This window comes from Acinonyx jubatus, chromosome B4 (assembly GCF_027475565.1).
Source record: "Acinonyx jubatus isolate Ajub_Pintada_27869175 chromosome B4, VMU_Ajub_asm_v1.0, whole genome shotgun sequence".
In the NCBI taxonomy this organism is placed as follows: domain Eukaryota; kingdom Metazoa; phylum Chordata; class Mammalia; order Carnivora; family Felidae; genus Acinonyx; species Acinonyx jubatus.
In genome coordinates, this window is record NC_069387.1 from 127,131,891 (window position 1) to 127,155,966 (window position 24,076).

Genomic DNA, 24,076 nt, shown 5'->3' on the forward strand with positions numbered 1-24,076 from the left:
CTATAGGACCTGCCCGCGGTGTTGTTGGAGGGATGGGGTGGCATGCACCACGTCCTGGTTGACAAGGTCCAATACATCCATATGACAGCCAGTGACTGAGACCCAGAACTGGGTGAGCTCATTTCCTCCTCCCGACAACCCTCTGAGGAAGGTATCACTGTCCCCATGGCACAGCTGAGGGTCATGGCCTAGAGAAGTAACAGTTTGCTCGGGATCATGCAGGTAACATGTGGCAGAGTCTAAACCCAAACCAGGCGAGTCTGTCTGCCTTCGAGATGAATTTCGGATGGCTTGTTCACAAATTATGGTCCACCCATGCAATAGAATACTCCCCAGTAACAAAAAAGAACAAACTACTCCTGTATCAGAAGCTCAAAAACATGCTAAGTGAGGGGCACCTGGGTGACTCAGTCAGTTGAGCGTCCGACTTCGGCTCAGGTCATGATCTCGCAGTCAGTGAGTTCAAGCCCTACATCGGGCTCTGTGCTGACAGCTCAGAGCCTGGAGCCTGCTTTGGATTCTGTGTCTCCCTCTCTCTCTGTTCCTCCCTCACTCACACTCTGTCTCTCAAAAATGAATAAACATTAAAAAATTAAAAACATGCAGGGTGCCTGGGTGGCTCAGTCGGTTAAGCGGCCGACTTCAGTTCAGGTCATGATCTCGTGGCTCATGAGTTCGAGCCCCGCATCAGGCTCTGTGCTGACTGCTCAGAACCTGGAGCCTACTTTGGATTCTGTGTCTCCCTCTCTCTCTGTTCCTCCCCTGCTCACACTCTGTCTCTCTCTCTCAAAAATAAATAAAGATTAAAACAATTTTTTTTAATTAACAACATGCTAAGTGAAAATGAGCCCCACACAAAAGATTACATTCTGTAGGATTCCAGTTCTATAAATTCTGTAAAAGGCAAAACACAGTGACAGAGAGCAGGTCAGCAGTTGCCAGGACCCCAGAGATGAGGGAGGGAAGGGGGCACGAGGAAATGGGGGGGGGGGTGATAGAAATGTTCTGTATCACTACTGTATGCAGTTGTCCAAACTTAAAATTGCCCACTTGAAACAGCCAATCGTGTTGCATACGAATTATGCCTCAATAAAGCTAATAAAATGTTTGATGGCCTTGAGTTGAAGGCAGTGAAATATGAGGTCGGGGGTGGGTCTGGAGCTCAGAGAAAGCACATGGTCCGCAGAGAGATCTGTGAGTCATCGGCATGCCCGTGATAGACACCCAGGGAGTGGATGAGGTTACCTAGGGAGAGTGTGGAAAGCAAGAAGGGCAGAACCTCAAGATGTAGGGACAAGCTCAGGAAGGACACCACAAAAGAACCATCAGGGCAGTGGGAGGGAAATCATAAATGGTGTCCAAGAAGCGACCAGAGGGCCATTATGTACGTCCTCGACTTCTCCTCGGCTGCTGCGGCCCTCGTGGCCAGGGCTGCAGACTGGAAGGAAGAAAAAGCCAATGGGGGCAGCGAGGAGGATCAGGCGGGAAGGGAGCAGAGTCCTCCTGGTGCCTCGCAGATAGAAGAGGAAAGGTTGGCTGACCCCCTCCCTCTCCCCCGCCCGCTGTGTTCACCCAGTGTTATCCCTGATTCCTCAGACACGGAAGCCCGGAAACCACACCCCATGAGGACTCAAGACCTCCCCCAAAGGAGTTAGCAGGAGCAAGGGGGCTCTGGCCATGCGAAGACACGGGCTGGAAGAGAGGGCAGAAATAGAGGGGGGAAATCAAATGAGGTGGCAGAGCAGAAAAAGAAGAGAGGACGTGGAGAGAATCTAGAATAGGCTGGAAGGAGCCTTCGCGATGACTTCTAGCCCAACACCCCCCCACCCCTTACCTGTAAAACTGAGCAACTGGAACTGTGGAAAGCTGTCTGTGCAGCTCGGGAGGGTCAAGAGGTCCAGGCTCCCAAACCTGAGCTACTAAAGCAGTTGCATGAACCGGAATACAGATTTAGGGGACCAGAAGCTTATAGAGGGAGCCCTCTTAAGGAAAAAATAATATATTGTGACCGCAGTATTGGGTGCAAAAGTAGAGGGGGCCTTTGCAGGTGAGAGGCGCCTGAAGCTTCAGCTCTATTAGCTTATATAGCAACTCCTCCCCAGCACAGCAAAGGTCCGGGGGAAAGCACTTCTAAACTGGGCCAGCAGCACCCTCTAGTGGACGCATGGAGGAAAGCCTCCAGGAGCCCAGAACCTGTCTGACGCGCGCACGGGCACTGCACAAAGTCAGGCAGGTCAGTTTGGCCATCAGCTTCCTACAGTTCCTCACCAGCCTGTAGCCCCGCCCCCCACCCCAGAGCTACTTAATCATCCTCAGAGACTCAGAGATCAGCATCTAGACGTCCAGTTACTTGCACCTTCATTTGTAGCAAGTAACTACCCTTCTGAGCTTCTGTTTCTTTTCCCCTAAACAAGATGTATCTATGGGGCGCCTGGGTAGTTCCGTCGGTTAAGCGGCCGCCTTGGGCTCAGGTCATGATCTCACCGTTTGTGAGTTCGAGCCCGGCATCAGGCTCTGTGCTGACAGCTCAGAGCCTGGAGCCTGCTTCAGATTCTGTTTCTCCCTCTCTCTCTGCCCCTCCCCCACTCATGCTCTGTCCTCTCTCTCTCTCTCTCAAAAATAAACAAACATTACAAACTTTTTTTTAAAAAAGATGACTCACATGTAAGTGCCTTTTTACACAAAGGGCATTCTTTATATGTAATTTTTAAGGAAAATGCACTGACATTGGTATATTTTTCTGCCTCTGGATCAACTCTTCTAAAGAAATCGCCTGTACGCACTCAAGAAAACCCACCCAAGGCCCATTTACACTGTGCAAGGTAGAGAGGGGGTATGTCCACCTCACACACCCCTCTGCGGACCCCAAAAGAGTGAGGGGGAGTTTATTCATCTCCAGGGTTGCCCCCATCCAGCACTTCCCTGTCTCACAGGCCATCAACAGGTTTTAGACAAAAACAACTACATGAACGGATGGACGCCTGGAGGGCCCCTACACAATGTGAGATAAATGGGGCTAAGTGAGCATTTTCTTTCTCCCCCCCCAACTGTATTTTGACATAATTTCAGACTGACAAAAAAGTCGCAAGAGCAGCACAAGGAACTCTCATGTGCCCTTCCCTCAAATTCCTGACATGTGCACTTGTAGCATACAGGCTTTTATCTCTCTCTGTCCCTCTCCCTTGGTAGATGGGTGTCTGTGTTATCTCCAAACCATCTGGAGAAGGTGGCAGGCATGATGTTCCTTCGCCCCCAAACCTTCAGTGTGTGCTTCCCAACAAGGACATTCTCTTATGTAACCCCAGCCCAATTATCACAATCCGGCAATTAACATAAATGCAATATAATACTATCATCAGTTGCAGGCACCTTATTTAGATGTCACCAGTGGTCCCGATAATGTCACCTGTGCAAAAGAAAATCCAGGATCGTGATATTGCACTCAATCCTTATGTCTTTTTAGTCTCTGTTTTTTTGTTTTTGTTTTTGTTTTTTAATTTACATCCAAGTTAGTTAGCATCTAGTGCAACGATTTCAGGAGTCGATTCCTTAATGCCGCTTACCCATTTAGCCCATCCCCCGTCTCGCAATCCCTCCAGTAACCCTCAGTTTGTTCTCCATATTTATGAGTCTCTTATGTTTTGTCTCCCTATTTTTATATTATTTTTGCTTCCCTTTCCTTAAGTTCATCTGTTTTGTATCTTAAAGTCCTCATATGGGGCGCCTGAGTGGCTCAGTCGGTTAAGTGTCTGACTTCGGCTCAGGTCATGATCTCAAGTTTCATGAGTTCAAGCCCTGCATTGGGCTCTGTGCTGACAGCTCAGAGCCTGGAGCCTGCTTCAGATTCTGTGTCTCCCCCTCTCTCTGCCCCTCCCCTGCTTGTGCTCTCTGTCTTTCGAAAAATTAATAAATGTTAAAAAAATTTTTTTTAAATATTTAGAAAAAAAATTAAGAAAAAAAAAAGTCCTCATATGAGTTAAGTCATATGATGTTTGTCTTTCTCTGACTGACTAATTTCACTTAGTGTAATACCCTCCAGTTCCATCTACGTAGTTGCAAATGGCAAGATTTCATTCTTTTTGATTGTTGAGTAATGCTCCATTGTATATATATACCACATCTTCTTTATCCATTCATCCATCGATGGACATTTGGGCTCTTTCCATACTTTGGCTATTGTTGATAGTGCCGCTATAAACATGGGGGTGCATGTGTCCCTTTGAAACAGCACCCCTGTATCCCTTGGATAAATACCTAGTAGTGCAATTGCTGGGTCGTAGGGTAGTCCTATTTTCAATTTTTTGAGGAACCTCCATACCGTTTTCCAGAGTGACTGCACCAGTTTGCATTCCCACCAGCAGTGCAAAAGTGTTCCTCTTTCTCCGCATCCTCCCCAACATCTGTTGTTGCCTGAGTTGTTGATGTTAGCCATTCTGACAGGTGTGAGGTGGTATCTCATTGTGGTTTTGATTTGTATTTCCCTGATGATGAGTGACGTTGAGCATTTTTTTCATGTGTCGGTTGGCCATCAGGATGTCTTCTTTGGAGAAGTGTCTATTCGTGTCTTTTACCCATTTCTTCACTGGATTTTTTGGGTGTTGAGTTTAAGTTCTTTATAGATTTTGGATACTAACCCTTTATCTGATATGTCATTTGCAAATATCTTCTCCCATTCTGTCTGTTGCCTTTTAGTTTTGCTGATTGTTTCCTTTGCTGTCAGAAGCTTTTTATTTTGATGAGGTCCCAATAGATCATTTTTGCTTTTGTTTCCCTTGCCTCCGGAGACGTGTTGAGTAAGAAGATGCTGCAGCCACAAAGAGGTTTTTGCCTGCTTTCTCCTCAAGGAGTCTGATGGCTTGTCTTATATTTAGGTCCTTCATGCATTTTGAGTTTATTTTTGTGGATGGTGTAAGAAAGTGGTCCAGGTTCATTCTTCTGCATGTCGCTGTCCAGTTTTCCCAGCACCACTTGCTGAAGAGATTGTCTTGATTCCATTGGATATTCTTTCCTGCTTTGTCAAAGATTAGTTGGCCACACGTTTGTGGGTCCATTTCTGGGTTCTCTATTCTGTCCCATTGATCTGAGTGTCTGTTCTTGTGCCCGTACCATACTGCCTTGATGATTACAGCTTTGAAGTCCGGTTAGTCTCTGTTAATGTACAATAGTTCTCCAGTTGTGTGTGGGTGTGTGTGTGCACATATCCATACATGCATGCTTCATGACATTTTTGTTTGTTTTTAGAGAGACAGTGCAAGCAGGGAAGGGGGGGAGATAATTTTTCATTTATTTTTATATTTTATTTTATTAATAATTTGTCACATTAGCTAACATACAGTACATACAGTGTGCTCTTGGCTTTGGAGGCAGATTCCCGTGATTCATCACTTACATAAATACCCAGTGCTCGTCCCAACAAGTGCCCTCCTCAATGCCCATCTCCCATTTTCCCTGTCCCCCAACCCCCCATCCCCATCACCCTCGGCTTGTGCTCTATATTTAAGAGTCTCTTATGGTTTGCCTCTGAGAGGGAGAGAATCTCAAGCAGACTTCATGCTCAGCACAGAGCCCAATGCGGGGCTCAATCCCACAACCCTGGGATCGTGACCTGAGCTGAAATCAAGAGTCGGCTGCTCAACCGACTGAGCCACCCAGGCTCCCCCATGACATTTTTTTAAGGCTATTTTTAGAGCAGATTTAGGTTTACAACAACACTGAGAGGAGGTATAGATTTCCCACATATCCCCGGCACTGATTTTTTTTTTTTTAAGAGTACAAGCCAGTCATATTGTAGAACGTCCTTCGCTTGGAGTTTGTCTGATGTCTTCTCACAATCAGATTCAGGTTATGCATCTTTGGTAAGAACACCGAAAATTTATAATGCCATCAATATACTGTGTGACCTTGGAGTGTATCACTTAACCTTTCTGAATGTCACTCTCGTCATCTGAGAAACCAACAGGATGAGACTGGCAGCTACCAAAAAGGAGTTCATATGGGAATAAGATGTGTATCTCAAACTTGCAAGCAGATGAACTGGTATCTGTGAACATGATCTTCGGTTTCCTGGGTAGCGTGGGGAATGGCCAAGTATGTATGCCATGCTGATTCCTCTTATGCTAGACTCGACTAGGAAATTGTAGCTTTGAGAACGTTTGGGAAGAGTGAAATTCAAGAGGTAATTAAAGTTACTTCAGGTCTGGGTGAAAGGGGCCACATTGTTTCCATCACCTAGGATCAACCTTAATCAGCCATCTCACAGATGGGAGGGATGGAGAGGCGGAGAGAGATGGGAGTCGGCAAATCAGGCAGAACAGACCTCAGGAGGCCAAGGGTAAAAAAAATAAAATACAGAAGTCCATTCAACCACTTTGGAAAGCAACCTGGCAATCTTCTGTTAAAGGTAAATATATGCCCTAGGATACAGCATTTCCTTCCCTGGGAGTCTCCTCAAGGAAATTCTCAGATAACTGCACAAGAGACTTGAACAAGATTACTGTGCTACTGCTTATAATAATCACTTAAATGGATATCATTTAAATGCCCACAGTGATGACAATGAATAAATAAAATCTGGCACACTGCGAGAACAGAGTACTATACAGCTATAAAAATTAATTACCTGGATGTACATGTGTCAACATAGACTGAGAGCCAAGATAATCGTGTGTGTGTGTGTGTGTGTGTGTGTGTGTGCGTGCATTTTATAGCTTGACTTCTGATGTTGGTATTTTATGCTTTCTTTTTTTTTCCCCGATCAGTCCAACTAGAGATTCATTGATTGTATCAAACTTCTCAAAGGACGACCTTTTTTAAAATAAACCTTTTATTTGGAATAATCTTACACGTACAGAAAACTTGCACAGACAGGAGAAAGTTCTCATACACCCCTCATATTGTTTCAGTTTTCCCTACTATTACTATCTCTGATTACTGTTATAAACCTGCCAAGTCTAAGAAACCCACATTGGTAGATTACTATGAACTAAACTGTAGACTTTGTGTTTTACCAGTTTTCTATCACTGACCTTTGTGTGTTTTAAGGTCCAGTCCAGATGGCTACTTTGCACTGAGCTGTGCTAGTCTCCTGCGGTCTGACAGTTTTTCAGTATTTCCTGCTTTTCATGACCTTGATGATCTCAAGGAATACTGGCCAGGTATTTTGTAGCATGTCCCTCAATTTAGGGTATGCCTGTGAATTTTCTCATGATGAGGGCAGGATTATTGGGTTTGGGGAAAGAACGTCACAAAGGAAAAGCGTCCTTCTCAGCTCATATTCGGGAAGCCTCTCGAAAGCCAAGTTCCCAGACACCAGACAAAGGTCAAACTCACTTGCAGACTTTTCTCTCTCTTTTTTTTTAATGTTTATTTATTTTTGAGAGAGGAGAGAGTGCGTGCTGGGGACGGGCAGGGAGAGTAGGAGACAGAGGATCTGAAGTAGGCTCTGCACCGACAGCAGCAAGCCAGATGTGGGAACCCACAAACCGTGAGATCATGACCTGAGACGAAGGCGGACACTCAACCGACTGAGCCACCCAGGTGCCCCCACTTGCAGACTTTTCTAAGGGAAGTAGCCTTAGGCTCATGGAGGTAAGCCTTTCGTGCACATAATGTCTTCTTTTTCTCTGGATGCTTTTAAGGTTTTTTTCTCTATCCTTAGCTTCAAGCAAATAGGTTATGATGTGCACTGGTGTCTTTTTCTTTACTTTTGTGAGTTTGGAAATTTGAAAATTTTTCTATGAATATTTCTTCTAATATATAAGTTTTAATCCACTCTCCTCTTTCAGGGACTCAAAGTACACTTCTATTAAGTTTACAGTTTCCCACAGCTTACTGCTACTCTTTTTTTGGGGGGGGAGGGGGTCTTTTTTCCTCTCTGTGTTTCATTTTGGATTGTTCATGTCACTATATCTTAAAAGTTCATTCACCTTCCCTTCTTCAGTGTCTAATTGGCCATCAGTCCTGTCTCACACATTTTTCATCTCAGACATTGTAGATTTCACTTCCAGAAATTCTGAGTCTTTTTTTTCCCCACATTTTTGACACCTTTATTGAAGTATAACTGACACATATTAAGCTGCACATATTTAAAGGGTTGATATTTCTTGGAGTTTTGACATAGGTAAATGCCAGTGAAACTGTCACCACAATCAAGATAATATGACCTAGTGTGTTCATGGACCAGTGGAATCAAACTAGAAATCAAGAACAGAAAGATAATAACAGAAAAGTCTCCACATACTTGAAAACTAAGCAACACACTTCTAAATAAGCCAAAGAAGATAAAAACTAAAAGCAAGCAGAAAGATGGAAATAATAAAGAGCAGAAATCAATGGAATTGAAAACAGAAAAACAATGGAGAAAATCAGTGAAACAAAGATCAATAAAACTGGCACAGAGAGAGAAAAAACACAAATTGCCAATATCAGGAATAAAATGTGGCATCACTACAAACCCCACAGACACCAAAATAATAAGGAAATGTTAGGAACAACTCTATATATATTTGTAGGTTTATGACTCTCTTTTTGAAATAAAAAACTATATTATTTAAGGTATATGACATGTTTTAATATACATACACATTGTGATGAACACAACCAAACTAATTAACACATCCATCACCTCCCAGTCATTTTGTGTGTGTGTGTGTGTGTGTTAAGAATACTTGAGCTCTACTCTCTTGGAAAATCTCAAGTACACGATACACTGTTACTAACTATGGTCACCATGCCATTCACTAGGTCTCCAGAATTTAGTCATCTTTTTTATTAATGTTAGTTTATTTTTGAGGGGGAGGGAGGGAGAGACAAAGAGCAGGGGAGGGGCAGAAAGAGAGAGAGAGAGAGAGAGAGAGAGAGAGAGAGAGAGAGAATCTGAAGCAGGCTCCAGGCTCTGAGCTGTCAGCAGAGCCCAATGTGGGGCTCAAACTCATAAACTGTGAGATCATGACCTGAGCCGAAGTTGGATGCTCAACAGACTGAGCCACCCAGGCATCCCCATCTTTTTTTTTTTTTAATGTTTGTTTATTTTTGAGAGAGAGAAAGACAGAGAGATGCATGCACGTGCAAGTGGGGTAGGGGCAGAGAGAAGAGGACAGAGGATCTGAAGTGGGCTCTGTGCTGACAGCAGAGAGCCCAATACAGGGCTCAAACTCAGGAACTGCGAGATCATGACCTGAGCCAAAGTCAGATGCTCAACCCACTGAGCCACCTGCATGCCCCAGAACTTGGTCGCTTTTAACTAAAAGTTTGTACCCTTGGATCAATATCCCTCCTTTTTCCTCACCCCCACCTCCAGCCTCTGGTAACCACCATTCTACTATAAGCTTGAGGGAGGTGGGTTTTTGGTTTTTGGTTTTGTTTTGTTTTGTTTTAGTTTAGTTTAGTGAGGGTTTTGTTTTGTTTTGTTTTGATTCCACATATATGTCTTTCTGGCTTATTTCACTTCACATAATGTTCTTGGGTCCATCCATGCTGCCAAAAAGAGCAGGATTCCCTTCTTTTTAAAGTCTTAGTAATATTCCATTACACACACACACCCCTCACATTTTCTTTATCTATGTATCTGTCAACAGACACTTAGATTGTTTCCATATCTTGGCTATAGTGAGTAATTCTGCAATGGACAAGAAAGTGCAGGTATCTCTTTGAGATAGTGATTGTGATGTGATTTCTTTTGGATATTTACCCAGAAGTGGGGTTTCTGGATCACATGGTACTTCTATTTTTAATTTTTTGAGGAACCCCCACACTGTTTCCATAGGGGCTGCACCAATTTATATTCATACCAACAGTGCACTAGGGCCCCCTTTTCTCCACATCCTCACCAACACTTGTTTAATCTTTTGACTTTTCGATAATAGCCATCCTAACAGGTGTGAGGTGATGTCTCATTGTGGTTTCGATTTGCATTTCCCTGGTGATTCATGACACCAAGCACATTTTCATGCTCCTGTTGGCTACCTGTGCTTCTTCTTTGGAAAAATGTCTATTGAGGTCCACTGCCCACTATTTTTTTTAATGGTTATTTATCTTTGAGAAAGACAGAGCATGTGCAGGGGAGTGGGAGAGGTAGACAGAGAAGGAGACACAAAATCCAAAGCAGTCTCCAGGCTCCGCACTGTCAGCACAGAGCCAACGCGGGGCTCCAACTTACCAACTGTGAGATCATGACCTGAGCCCAAGTCAGACACTTAACTGACTGAGCGACCCAAGCACCCCGCCCATTTTTTTAATTGGGTTATTTGTTCTTATGGTATTGACTTGTATGAGTTCTTTACATATTTTTGACATTATACCCTTATCCAATAAATGATTTGCAAACACTTTCTCCTATTCCATAGGGTCCCTTTTCATTTTGTTGACTGTTTCCTCTGTCATGCAGGAACTTTTTAGTTTGATGGAGTCCCACTTGTTTATTGCCTTTGCTTTTAGCATCATATCCTCCCCCTACTCTGCCTCCCCCAAAGAAATCCTTGCCAAGAACAATGTCATAGACCCTCCCCCCTGTGTTTTCCTCTGGCAGTTTTATAGTTTTGAGTCTTCCAGTTATGTCTTTAATGTATTTGAGTTGATTTTTGTGTATGGTGTAAGAAGGGCATATGGTTTGGGTCCTGAAATCTACCTTACTCTCCCCAACTTTCAGTGTCGTCTTATATTTGTTTTTTGATTTTGTTTTTTGTTTTTATATAATGTCCAGAGATTGTAGTTGTACTTAGTAGGAGTAACAGGAAAAAAGTAGATCTGTTCCAGCTTCCCAGAACCATGTGACCTCCTGAATCCCTTTTATACCTTTCATGTCTCTGCTCAGCATGTTTAATCTTTGTTCTCTCCTTTTGAACATATGGAATGTGGTTATAATTATTGTTTTAATATCCTTGTCTACTAAGTCTATCATTTGTGTCTTTTATGGGTCTGTTTATATTGATGGATTTTTCTCCTCATTATGGGTCATAGTTAATTGCTTCTTTGCACGCCTCCCAATTTTTATTGACTGCAAGAGACTGAATTTTGGCTTGGTAGTGCACTGGACATTCTGTATTCATATAGATAGTCCTGGGGTTTGTTCTGTGATACAATTAAGTTACTTGGAAACAGTTTGATCCTCTCAAGGTTTGTTTTTAAATTTTGTTAGGTGGGATCAGAGCAGCCTCTATTCTGGGTTAACTTTCCTCCCACAACTGAGCACTCTACCAGATAGTTCATGAGTTACCAGATTTTTCCATTCTGGCTGATGAGAACCTGAACTATCCCCCCACCCTTTGTGAACTATAGGGATTGCTCTCTCTAATCCTTTTGAGCAGTTCTTTCCCTGGTCTTAGGTAGTTTCTTCGCACACGGGCACTGACTAGTCAAGCTCCCTGTGGAGCTCTGGAGCCCTTTCTGGGCAGGGCTCTCCTCATTCACACTCTGCCTGAGAATCCCGGCCACCTTGATCTCTCCAAACTCCCAGCTCCCTCTCCTCAACTCAGGGAGATCACCAGGCTCCACCTGAGGTACCCTTCCCTACACCGTAGTCTGGAAACTTCAGGCAGTAAACCAAGGCAATCATAGGGCTCACACTGTTTGTCTCCCATCATCTTGGGGATCGCTGTCCTGTGCTGCCTGATATTCAAGGTCTGAAAACCCTCATCTCCTATATTTTGTCTGGATCTTTTTGTTGATTGCTTCAGGCAGCAAGAGAAATCTGGTCCCCGGTATTCCAATTTGGCTAGAAGCAAAGTCTCCCAAACATGGTATGCTGATTGAAAAACACAAATTGTGTACTGGGAATTTATCCAAAGGATACAGGAGTGCTGACTCACAGGGGCACATGTACCCCAATGTTTATGGCAGCTCTTTCAACAATAGCCGAAGTATGGAAAGAGCCTAAATGTCCATCAACTGATGAATGGATAAAGAAGATGTGGTTTATATATACAGTGGAATACTACTTGGCAATGAGAAAGAATGAAATCCTGCCATTTGCAGCAATGTGGATGGAACTGGAGGGTATTATGCTGAGTGAAATAAGTCAGTAAGAGAAGGACAGATATCGTATGTTCTCACTCCTATGTGGAACTTGAGAAACTTAACAGAAGACCATGGGGGAGGGGGAGGGAGAGGGGAAAAGATAGTTTCAAACAGAGAGGGAGGGAGGCAAATCATAATGGACTCTTAAATACAGAGAACAAACTGAGGGTTGATGGGTGGGGGGCAGGGGAGAGAGGAAAATGGGTGATGGGCATTGAGGAGGGCACTTGTTAGGGATGAGCACTGGGTGTTGTATGTAAGCAATGAATCATGGGAATCTACCCCTAAAACCAAGAGCACGCTGTATACACTGCATGTTAGCTAACTTGACAATAACTTATATTAAAAATAAAAACAAAAAACAAAAAGAAAAACACAAATTGCTACCAAATGGTCCTATACCACTTACATAGCTTTGCAAAACAGTGCTGGTATGGTGCAACACAACACAACACCATATATTATTCCTGCGTAATGGTAACGAACACATACAGTACCTGCCAGGTATCAGACACTGCTGTGTAAGGGCTTTGCTTTCCTTCTATCCATTGTGAGAAGAGAGACATTGGGACCCTAAGATGTCTGGAATTTGCTCAAGGTTACACAGCAAAAAGTAATAGAGTTGAGCTCCAACTCAGTTGGGCATCCAACTCTTGACTTCACCTCAGGTCATAATCTCAGTTTGTAAGTTCGAGCCCCACACCGTGCTCTGCGCTGACAATGCAGAGCTTGCTTGGGATTCTCTCCCTCTCTCTCTCTCTCTCTGTCTCTCTCTCTCTCTCTCTGCCCCTCCCCCACTTATGTGTGTGCTCTCTCGAAAGAAAGAAAGAAAGAAAGAAAGAAAGAAAGAAAGAAAGAGAGAGAGAGTGTTAGACTTTCACCCAGTAAGTCTGGCTCCTGAGTTAATACTCTTAATCATTAATTAGGCTACTCTGCCTCTTGTGCCTATATGTGATCAAAACATGGACAGGAAGGACACACACCAATTTCAATTCCTCTGAGAAAAGACAAGGCAATGAGCTATTATTGATGCTGGGGATAGAGATGGGGCTCATTCACGCTTTCTTTCCTAAAAAAGATTTTTTTTTAATTAAATAAAACTTTAAAACAAGCCAATATAAGGAGACTAATGTTAATCTGGGAGGTGGGTACATGAATATTTGTACTTTGAACTTTTAAGTTTAAAATATTTTCCCGTAAGGCTGGGGGAGAAGGAAAGAAGAAATTGAGGGTCACCACCATCAGCTAGAAATGCACAGTGGAGGACAGAGACAGCCAGGTTGGGAGGAGAGGGCAGGTGCTGGCCCAGCCCTTCCAGACTAAGTACATAACTCTCCACGTGGCCCAGACTTCCCCCAGCACTAACACACCTGACCCCACTGCTTGTCAGTCTGAGCATGTGGTGCAGCCCTGAGCCTCCCTGCCTCCCTTTACCCAATCTCTTCCACCAGGAATGCCCTCCCACCCTATTCTACAGGCAAGGACCTTGCCCTACAGGCAAGGACCAGCTAGAGGGCTTCCTCTTTCTTGAAGCCTAGGGACTCGAGAGCTCCTCTGGGCTCCAAAGGACAGAGGATCCCCCAGCCAGTTTATACCAACAGGTAAGGGAGATCCCTGACTCACGCAGTAAGGCATGGAAGGGGCAGAGGACAGCTTGATCCGGGCACCGAGCATCTTCAAGCTCTTTCGGTGTCTTCTCACTTTCTCAGACAGGCTCCTGCCTTTGCAGTTTTGACCCAGCCCCAGGGAAGCTCAAGCTGGGTATTACGATCATCAGGCTGGCATTCCACGGCCACCCCTGAAGTCTGAGCTGTGACGTCTGCTGCAGACGAGCGGTGAAGCAGGTAAACCCAGGGCCGCCACACCATCTATGTAACTTTCCCAAGAAGCTTGCACCCCTGTCGCCTTGAGTCCCCAGAAAAAATGGTCTGTCCTACTGTTCATTCAACAACATCCAATCAAAAGGATTTGCTGAATACCCGCCATGTGGCTGGAGGGACAAAGATGACTTAGATCCTGCCCTTGAGGAGTAGGGAGAGGAGGGATGTCAGGGGATTGCTGACATCCATGTGGGAAGCGCAGTGGTAGAGACGAAATCGAGCGTGTGGGAACACGGAGCATGATTCGGACAGGCGGCATTCAAGCTACGTCTTGTAGAACAGATAGGAGTTTTCTGGGTACAGAGCCGGCAAAAGTGGTCGAGCGGTGGTGGCACCGCAGCGGAGGGAGCACACCGCAGACAAGGAACTGTGTGCACAATGGCGTGGATGCATGGTGGGGCACTCCGCGCTTAGGGAACCGGAAGTCGGTCGGTGTGGCTGGGGCAGGGTCAAGGGATGTGAAGAATCAAGACTGCACACGAGGCAGGAGCCCCTCAAAAGCAAGGACAGGGCATCACAGCCTCATTACAGAGGATTTACTATTTGTCATCCCAGAACAGATTCCCCTGTTCTTTTGGGAAATGACTCCAACTTCATGGTTCTGCCAGAAATGATCCATCACAGCACGGAACGACCACCTGACCCCAAGCCAACCAATCATTCTTGCCTGGGATTCCTTCCCATGGCGCTGGCGTGGGGAAGCTCTCTTCCCTCACGACCGTAAGCCTAGAAGCCTGGGCTACATGTGGCCGTGACTCCAGGCCCGCGAGGATGGCCCACCTGAGAGAACAGAGGTAAGAGGGAGGGATCTGAATCCCTGGACCCGGAGGCCTAGACGGCTAGCTTTTCTCTGGCTCCTAGCATTTCTTCACCTCGAGCCATAAACTTCTTCTTGCCACTTACGGTAGTTTTAATTAGGTCTGCGCACTCCCAGCCCAAAGGGCCCTGTTCTCAGCATATCTATCCGGACTGATGCAACGAAGCTGCTCGCAACACAGCTGATGAGGCCAAAGCACGGAAAAACAGTGCAGGGAAGAACACATCCAAATCAAGTAGGACTTGATGGGCCACCTGCTACTACCATGCACGGGGCAGTTTCCTCGGGTCACGTGAGCCAGAGACCAGCCCCAGGCCCAGAGAGCACCCACCCTTCACACATCCCAGATGCCATCCTCCTGTTTTCACGGGACGGCGTTCTCACTCACAAAGTCTGCGTGACCAGGCCCTTCTCCACTTCGGGCTACCAAGTGGTCCACCTTTCTCTCCTTCCAAGTTGCAAAAACAAAAGAACCATGGCAGGGTATTAGGTGGAGAATATTTTTCCATCGAGGCTCAGAGGAAGGCCTAGCATCCATTCCCGGAACTATGGCCTCTGAGCCTCCGCCACCAGCCCACTTCTGGCTGGGCCGGCCTCTGCTTCCGCCTCCAGTGCACATGTCAGTCAGAGGAGCCTCTCTGATCGCTACTTTAAATAACAATCCCTACTTCCACTCCCTCCTGGTATCTTACCCTACTGGGCATTTTTTTCTCCACCTCTGATCACCACCTAACACGGTATCTATTTTCTGTTCCCAACCCAATTAGAACGTAAACTCCGGGGGGGGGGGGGGGGGGTCCAGACACTCCCAGTTTTGTTCATGGTTCTATTCTGAACACCCAGGACAGTGCCTCACACAGGCCGTGTTTCCAATAAATATCTGTTAAATGAATGAATGAATGAATGAATGAATGAACGAACAGGCAGTGATACCAGACTGGGATCAGGGAACAGAGAGGGCAGACCGAGGGGTGATAGACTTCCGGTCTGCAGAAGGTTAACACGGGCAATTATTTGATATGCCCAATCTCATGAGGGATGAAAGAAGACACAGGACAAACGGGACCCATGAAGCAGGCGGGTCCAAGCGAGTGGTACAGCTGGGTGGACAGCTATCGGCTTTGCCTAGCGCTCCTTTCCCCTTCTGACAAGAATCCCTGATTCTCCTCGAGTTTATGCTGCTTTAAAGCGTGAGCATGTGACCTGATTTAGCCAATCAGCATACCCCACGCCTTTGCCCATAGTGATTGCTTTCTGTACCCCACGCCTTTGCCCATAGTGATTGCTTTCTGTTTGGATACATGATCTAATTCAGGCAATGAGAGTCTCCCAAAACAAATGGGTAAAAGAAAGTCCCCACCCAGGGACACTGCCCGTAGCAAGGATGATACAGCCTGGAGGTGGACTCATCACCTGCAGCCTGAGAATAAAGCCAACCCAGAGGAAAGAACCTCTCTCCAGAAACTTGAGTTCCTCCCTGGATCCAGCCATGCCCAAAGGTACCAGATGTTTCAGTGCTGTCAGCCAATAAAGTCTCCTTTTCTGGTGAACTGTTTTGAATTGGGATTACGTCCCTTCCAGCCGAAAACATCCTGAGCAACCCTGAAGAACAGGAGTGAAAGTACATTCTCATGGCGCTTAAATACCTCACAGGGAGGCCTAATGTCAGGCCAGGTGTCCCAGAAGAGCAATCCCATAACTCTTGGTGAAACTCACTGACTATCTTTTTGATGGGCAGGATGGGGCCATGATGGCAGTTTTATTAACAATTCGCAGTTACGTTTGGGGAATAAATTCAACCGCTTTGTCTCAGGTGTTTGAACATCTCGCATCTCACGACTGTGAAGGGCCATGATTAAACGGAATCCGACATTCAACTCAGTGCAGAGGGAGAGAGAGCATCATACGGTGAAAAGAGCACCGAACCAAGAGCCGAATCATCTGGCTTCTCATCCTTCTCTGATCACTAACTGGCGGTGCGTTGTGAGCCAACTCATCTGCTTCTCTTCATCTCAACGTCTAAGTCCGCAAAGCGAGCAGCATGATTAAAACCCCTGAGAGCAGCCCTTCTAATTCTGGACTCAAAAGCCCAGGAAGACAAGGGTTCCTAATCTTTGATAGGATCTAAACCCAGAAAAGCACGCATGTGCACAAACACGTAATTCTGCAGAGTGTCATGGGGTTCACGACTCTACGACCCAAACTAGATCGCTAACCTCTCTCCATTCTACAATAACTAGGACACTAGCTCTTCTTGCATTCCTCTGGTAATGGGGAACTCACTATCTGACAAGGTAGCCAAACGCGACTGAACTGCTCTAGAAACATTAGTTTGTCTTCATATTGAACCAAGATCTTCACACAGCAGTTTCTACCTATTGGTCCAAATTCTCCAGAGCAAATCAGAAAAACCCTCTCTCCCTGTCTCTCTCCCTGTGTGCGGCATCTCTTCATTTGTTTGAAGACTGTTTCCAACTTTTAAATGCAAATAATATGTGAGAAGAAATGCAGATGACGGCTCACCATGTAAATTATTTTACAGTTCATTGTTAGAAAAATACATTCTTCCAAAATATGCCAAGCACCCAAACGTAAGTGCCAAATTCCCAATAAGCACTATTAATCTGCACGGTCAAGAGTTTACAGAGACAGCACTGATGCACAAAAATATCTCGAAGGAAATGGCATAGTCTTGCAGAAAGTTCACCTCATTCCGATTCACAAGAGTTGCAGTAGTACCTGCCTCCTCCCCCAACTACCTGTGCACGGTTGGGCAAGCCACTTAACCTCTCTGAGCCTGTTTCTCATCCGCAAAATGTGAGCAAACCTACCTCACAGGGATGCAGCGAGGATTAAGTGACATAACGTTCGTAAAGCTCCGAGCCCACGCCTGGCTCACGGCAACTTCTCAATCAATCCCAGCTCCCGGGCTCAGCCAGTAGCGCGTTTCTTTCGATGCGCTCGGCGCTCCGTCAGGAGCGTGAGGCCCCTTCCCGAGCCGGAGCCTGCGCTCTGGGCTCGACTGAGGCTCCCTGGCCGCTCGCGCTTTTCTCTCCTTCTCCAAGATGGCGGCGGTCGGCGGCGCTGAGGCGGGATCCGGGCGAGCCGAGTGAAGGTAGCGGCGAACGGAGCCCCCACGAGGCCGGGCTGGGCCCCCTCCCCGAGGCGGCAGCGGCCCCGCCCCGCCGCCACCCGCCGCTTGGGCCCGCGACACCGTCGCGGGGGCGCCGCAGGCCCGGCGCGGCCTAGCCCAGGGGCCGAGCCGGGGACTGGAGTAGCGGCCGCAGTCCGCCCCCGGGAAGGGGCTGGAACGGGCCGCGGAAGGAAGGCGGGCGGGAGCTGTTCAAATGGGGAAGGCGGGAAAGCTGCGGGGCCGGGAGGGGGCGTGCGGCCGCCCCAGGGGCCTGCGGGCCGGGGCCGCCCCTCCCCCTGCCCGGGCCGTCTCCGCCCTCGGGGGCGCCCGGAGGCCGCCGGGACCGCGGGGAGCGGGTCGGGGCCGCGGCGCAGCTCGGGACCCGGGGTGCAGGGGCCCCGGGCTGTCAAGGCGAGAGAGCCCCGGGGCCGGGGCGGCGGGAGGGCTGGGCCCTCAGCCGGCGGAGAGGATGCGAGGAGCTTTCTTCTTTTCCTCTTCACAGAGCTTTGTTGAACTAGCTGTTGCTGCAAAAGTGCCGGGAGAATCCTATTGGTTTGCGTGGGGACCGCAAAAAGGGTGGTCCTGGGGGCTCTCTGTATAAATAACCCGGTGTTATGGGTCCTCTTTGCGGGCGACCCAGTTGGAACGTGCCTTCGGGGTGCGATCTTCTCCGTACAAGGCCCGTGTCCCCCCGCAGCTGTTACTTGTATGTGTTCATTTTACATCATGCATTGGAGGAGCGACCTCTCCCCCCTCCCTCTGCCGGTTAAGCTGGTGGCCGGTTATGTCCCCTTATAGCAGAACCAAAAAAAAAAAAAAAAAAAAACCCTCAGTCAAAGGAAAGCCTGTTGATTGGACAAAGCTTGTCAAAATTCGTCCTGGTGGTTTTTTGGAAATGTGTGTTGTCAGCCGATCTGTGCGGTGGTCGTGGTTCCGCTCAGCTCCCTTGCAATGAGAGGATTCAATCCCCATCCCAGGCTGTCGGGATCTCTGCAGTTTCCAGAGCTGGCAGGGGCTGTGAGTGCTGCATAGGTAGGTTCCTGGAGAAGGGAGTGGCAGGAATTCGGAGTCTCTGCGTTCCGAGTTTGGAGGCGATCTCCACAACAATGACAAGACAGCACCTGCTCTATCCTAGAAGTAAACAACTGTAGCAATTCAGCAACTGGCAACAGCTGGCAAAGCACCTTCCTTTTCCTGCACTGACCGGCCACTTGGGTTCCTGGAGGAAGGCTGGAAGAAAGCAGGGACCCTTGAACATGGCTGTCGTCGCGGACTAGACCCGGATTTCAGCGTTTCGCTCACTGCTCGGATCGAGGGCCTTACTCTGTTCCCTCTTTTGCAGTACTCACGTTCTGGGATGAAGAAATTTGTTCACAACGAGCGCTGGGGCTCAGATTACCGCAAAAAAAAAAAAAAAAAAAATCACCTTCTGAAACTTTTTGTTTCAATACTTCTCATTTGGACCTGCAAAATGAGAATAAGCAACATTAAGTAACGAACTTTCACTTACGGTATCATTTCTTAGCACACTGAGAAGAACATAATTATAAAACTACCCCTGCCTCTTGAAGTTGACAACACTGAATTCTGTAAACTCCAAAATGATGGGATTCAGGAGAATGGGTTTTAACACCTGTTTTCGTTGTGCCAACATTTCATGTTAATTATGGCCTGTCTTCTAACGTGGAAATCAAGGCTAATAATATTTTTCACTTCCGTTAGTCCCACAATCTTCTGCTTAACCCTGAACTCTGACTTTATCGTGGATAATGACTACCTGGAAGGAATATCGAGGGGTCATCTGATCCTATATAAATGTTGTCCTAACTCTGCCTTTCTTCCACACTATTGCCTGAGACTTCTTTATCTGGTTTCATCTTTCCTTTGTGAGTCAGCAACCCAAACTAACCCCTGAGCTGCAATAATACCTTGATTTTAAAGAATCTCGAAACGCAAGGTCCATCAATCTGCCCAAGCTGTGAGCAACAGAGTTCACTGTGTTTTAAGTTTTTTAAGCTCTTGGCTATTCCAGTTCTTTAGTGAATCAGCCTTGCCTTCAGGTCCCATTCATTTTTTTTTCTCTCTCTCTCTATGGGTTATTTAATTCTGTAATGTATAAAATGCTCTTCAGCGTTTCTCTGAAAGTTTAAACAGGAGCAGGCCTAAGTGCAATACGTCATGCCAATACGCGCATGTGTTTTCTGTATTTGCCCGTGCCTCTGAGGATCAGCTCCTAATTTTCTGTTCCCTTTCACAACTTTTTAAATCCACTGGGTGTTTTCCAAAGCAGTCAGTTAAGAGACCACGAACACTTTTTTCACAGCTCTGAAGTCACATCGTGGTGTTCTCTCTCGTACTGTCTTCAGAGGTACTTACTCCCGTTTTGACTGTTAGACCGTTCCACTCTGGTTTATGTTAGTTTTGATGTTACTAAAAAGAAGGCCTGCCCGTACGTCTCAGGGCCTGCAGAAGTGCCTTGACAACAAATTGATGGCCATATTTATGATCCCGAATGTTTAAGATTTTTTTCCTTATTATTTCTCAAACATTCTTAGCCAAAATTCATCTGGCATGAAAAACATTTAAAACTCCAGGTCTCAAGTTGCTGTATTTCTTGGCATCACCAGCCTGTGGAAACTAACGGGACCTTTATCTTTTTTTCTGATAAATTCAGTATATTTTAGTGCCAGTGAGAGGGTATACTGTTTTCAAATGAATGGACGTAATTCCCTCAGACGTTCCCCCTTGCCTTACCGCTTGCAGTCTGCACCACTTGTGTGGAGAGGGGAGGGCGGTAATTTCTTTCTTTTTTTTTTTTTTTTTTTTTTAATGAAATCTATTGTCAAATTGGTTTCCGTACAACACCCAGTGCTCATCCCAACAGGTGGGAGGGCGGTAATTTCTACCTGAGAAAGTTGAATACTGGAACATGGAAATCTAGCTACAGTGGTGCAGGTTGCCTCATGTTTCTACATGAGATCTGACCTTATAGCCCCTTCACTTCCTATGACAAGCCCTCAGAGCAAGCAGTTCTGCAGTTCATCACTCAGATAATCCAGCTGATTTGGTTTCTTTACTTCACTCTAGATTCTCTTGACCTTGACCAACTCCATTCTTCATCCTCCTCAGGGAAGTGGAGAAGTACTTTTTTGTGTTACTTTTCTGAATGTTCCTTGTAAATCATTCTTGGTAATGCTTTTTCTCTTTGTACGCTCAACTTAGGCTTGTCTACGCACTGTATTTTATCTGACTCGTGCAATTAAGTCTTCTCGTTTATCTTCGATGTAACTTAGGAAAGTTCCCCTTGTTAATCAGATTCTCTGTCACGAAAGTTACACACTTCAGCATTGCCCATGCCCGCCTAGGGGATTGGCAGTGTCTCACCAGAGAGCCCGTCAGCATTTCTCAATCCCCTTATAGTAATGAAAATAAAATGAAATTTAAGTAAATAGCCAATCCAATCACCTTGTAAGCATTTCACTAACTGGATGAGAACACTTTTTGATATACTTAGTCTGTCATTTTTAAGTTTCCTGCAAAGACTTCCTGCAGGACTTGCAACATTACCTGTCCTTAAAGTATTTGAAGAACTTTATCCTAGAGTGCAGTCTACAGCTTGTCATTGTCAAAGTCATAGTAGACGTATAAACGTGAATGCCAGAAAAAGTTTAACATCTTCAGGATAATACTTAGAACATTTACATTACAGTAACTTTCAAATCAGTAAAAATCTTAATCACAAAAACTTCACCGCCAGTGGACAAATGAATTCTTCCTTATTTCCACCTAGCCTTTAACAGAGGCTTGATAGCCTTGAAAGCTGTCATGTGGCCAACCAGTATAAGAAGTATACTTATTTTTATAGCTCTGCAGTTTTGAGCAAATTCATATAGCCCAACAAAATGCAGACCAAAAAATTACACTGTAAAGTTATGATTTCTGTTTAAACTGCAACACGATAGATTTTAGCCTGTTGCCAATCCGCATGGTAGGACTTTATGGTCTGGAATGTTTGCTGTAATCTGTCTTCCTCTGCATCCTGCTTTACCTGTGCATTTCATAACTGTGACTGAACCTATCCCTCTGACTTAATGTCAGTATTTACCATCTCGGTGTTGTCAGTCCTGTTGGCATTTCAGAAATTCTCATTAATTTTGAGGTATTTTTTATTCTGTGGGAGGTATTTTATATACTTCACCAAACCACAACTCTAACTCATAAGTCAAATCAAATTAAGCCCAGTACACTTCCTGCAGTCTCAACCCCAATACATTTACAAGCAGAATGAGGAGGTGACGAGGCACTCCTTTATTTCTTGCTGCCCTTCCAGTCTGCCCTTGGATCACTACGCATTTCCATCTGGAAGGTTGCTTCTCCACAGTGATTTCGCATTACAGGAGGGTTTTCCTTCTTTGTTTCTCAGACCTGGTCCTGTAGACGGGAAGGAGCCTGGACACAGTGACACATTCACAAAGGCCCTGCAGGACCACCATGGCTTATGATGACTCCGTGAAGAAAGAAGGTATGACCCCTTAATCTGAGAAGCATTCCAAAGGGGGTTTCCTCTTCAATCCTTGCAGCCTGTGGACATAGAGACCAGGACTGGCCATCACAGCCTGGACTCCCAAGTGCTGGCCCAGAGCAGTATTAATGACACTCAGCCTCCACAACATCCCCCAACTGGGCCCATGGATGCGAAAACCAGGACAGGGTTCCAACACGAGAGTCTGAAATATAAGTCTCTAGTCTATTGGGGTGATCCCCTGCAGCACTCGTGGTCCTTGCCAGCTCCATGTGCAGGAGTCTGGGGATAGGAGTCACGTTTTGGACTCCCACAGAGCAGCACAGCGCATGAATCCTTATTCTTTTCAGCCTTACCTCTGCAAGTCTGTGTCCACCTGCCAAATCACAACTAAGAAACCATGTCTGAGGATGCACATTGGGCTTTGCATAGCGTGGAAGCATTGTTTCTTCAGGTTTGGTTCTTGTATTTGCAGCCAGGTCATCAAGAAATACACTTGTCCCCTTGGATCCTAGCCCCGTATTCCAGTGGGCTTCTTGAAACATTTTAACTTGGAAATGGAGGGCCTGTTGCCTTACATATGTGGTGACTTGGTTGCCACTTACTTAATCTTTCTCATTTCCTTTCCCAAATGAACCTGGCTTTTAGATTGCTTTGATGGTGATCACAGCTCTGAGGACACAGGACTAGCTGCTGGCCGAAGCCAACGAGAAAAGAAACGTTCTTACAAAGACTTTTTAAGGGAAGAGGAAGAAATCGCTGCTCAGGTCAGAAATTCTTCCAAGAAGAAGTTAAAGGTAAATTCTACACATTTGAATTAGGAAAGCTTTTAACTGTCTCACATCCTATTTCCTCATACTTGAAGAAAGAAGTTTATCTTAAACATTGTTGGCACCCATTCGTAGTACTTCCCGTATTTTATTTTGTTTTCCAAAGTCAGAAATCAAAGAACAAAATCGGGCCCCGTCTTATTCGTTGGTCAATTCTTCTTCCTCTTCAATTCCAGGATAGCGAACTTTATTTCTTGGGGACGGACACGCACAAGAAGAAGAGGAAGCACTCCTCCGATGATTACTACCATGGAGGTGAGGAGGGAAGGGGCAGCAGGTGGGCTGAACACATCACTGGTTCTTGGAGTCGGGGTAGGGGAAAGGGATCCAGATGTTGCTGACTCAGTGGCCTATTTAACAGGACAGTGGTTCTTGTTCTGAGTGCCGATAAACCAGTGTGAAGGAGGAGAGAGGTGGAGGGCTGGTATTTTGGAGGATTCAGCATAGAAGAACAGTCTTCATTTGTGATACACCAGGTACCAGGTTCCTTCTCCCCCCAATCATCCACTTCTCTTCTGCCCATTGTTACCTAGCATCCCTTTTGCCGTATGTAGTCCCGGGCCCTCGGGCCTGCACCTGTGGGTTACTTCTCAGTGCAGTGCATATCCACTCACAAGACCAGCCTCTCTTAGTTCTCTTACGCGCATAGCTGATGAGACTAACCCTTTACTAGAACGGGCTTGTCCTGAACACAGAAACAGATGACACTCTGTCTGCAGTGCAACCCAAATTGTGACTACTCATAATCCCACAGCTTAGTCCATTCTTCTGGGTCCGCTCTCTCTGGTTGCTCGTGAAGTCTCAGTGAAGAGAAACGACTTTAGTGGCGAGAACTGTGTCCGGGGTCAGGCAGAATCTACCAAGCCAAGAAGCACACGGGCG

At 46.0% G+C, this 24,076-nt stretch overlaps 1 protein-coding gene across 6 annotated transcripts in view; it reads left to right on the forward strand.

Annotated features, from left to right (window-relative positions):
- The first annotated feature begins 7,380 nt into the window (after window positions 1–7,380).
- The window catches only part of HMGXB4 (HMG-box containing 4), a 40,201-nt gene continuing 23,505 nt past the window's right edge, over window positions 7,381–24,076 (forward strand). Inside the window, exons 1-5 of one of the 6 annotated variants that reach the window (XM_053226714.1) lie at window positions 7,381–7,587; window positions 13,722–13,856; window positions 22,266–22,364; window positions 23,013–23,161; window positions 23,371–23,449. In XM_053226714.1, the coding sequence (XP_053082689.1) occupies window positions 22,334–22,364; window positions 23,013–23,161; window positions 23,371–23,449 (259 nt within the window). In that variant the 5' untranslated portion in view covers window positions 7,381–7,587; window positions 13,722–13,856; window positions 22,266–22,333. Of the gene's footprint in view, window positions 7,588–13,721; window positions 13,857–17,659; window positions 17,825–22,265; window positions 22,365–23,012; window positions 23,162–23,370; window positions 23,450–23,555; window positions 23,671–24,076 lie in introns of those variants that run through there. The other 5 variants (XM_015079184.3, XM_053226715.1, XM_015079183.3 and 2 more) reach the window with 5 other exon arrangements.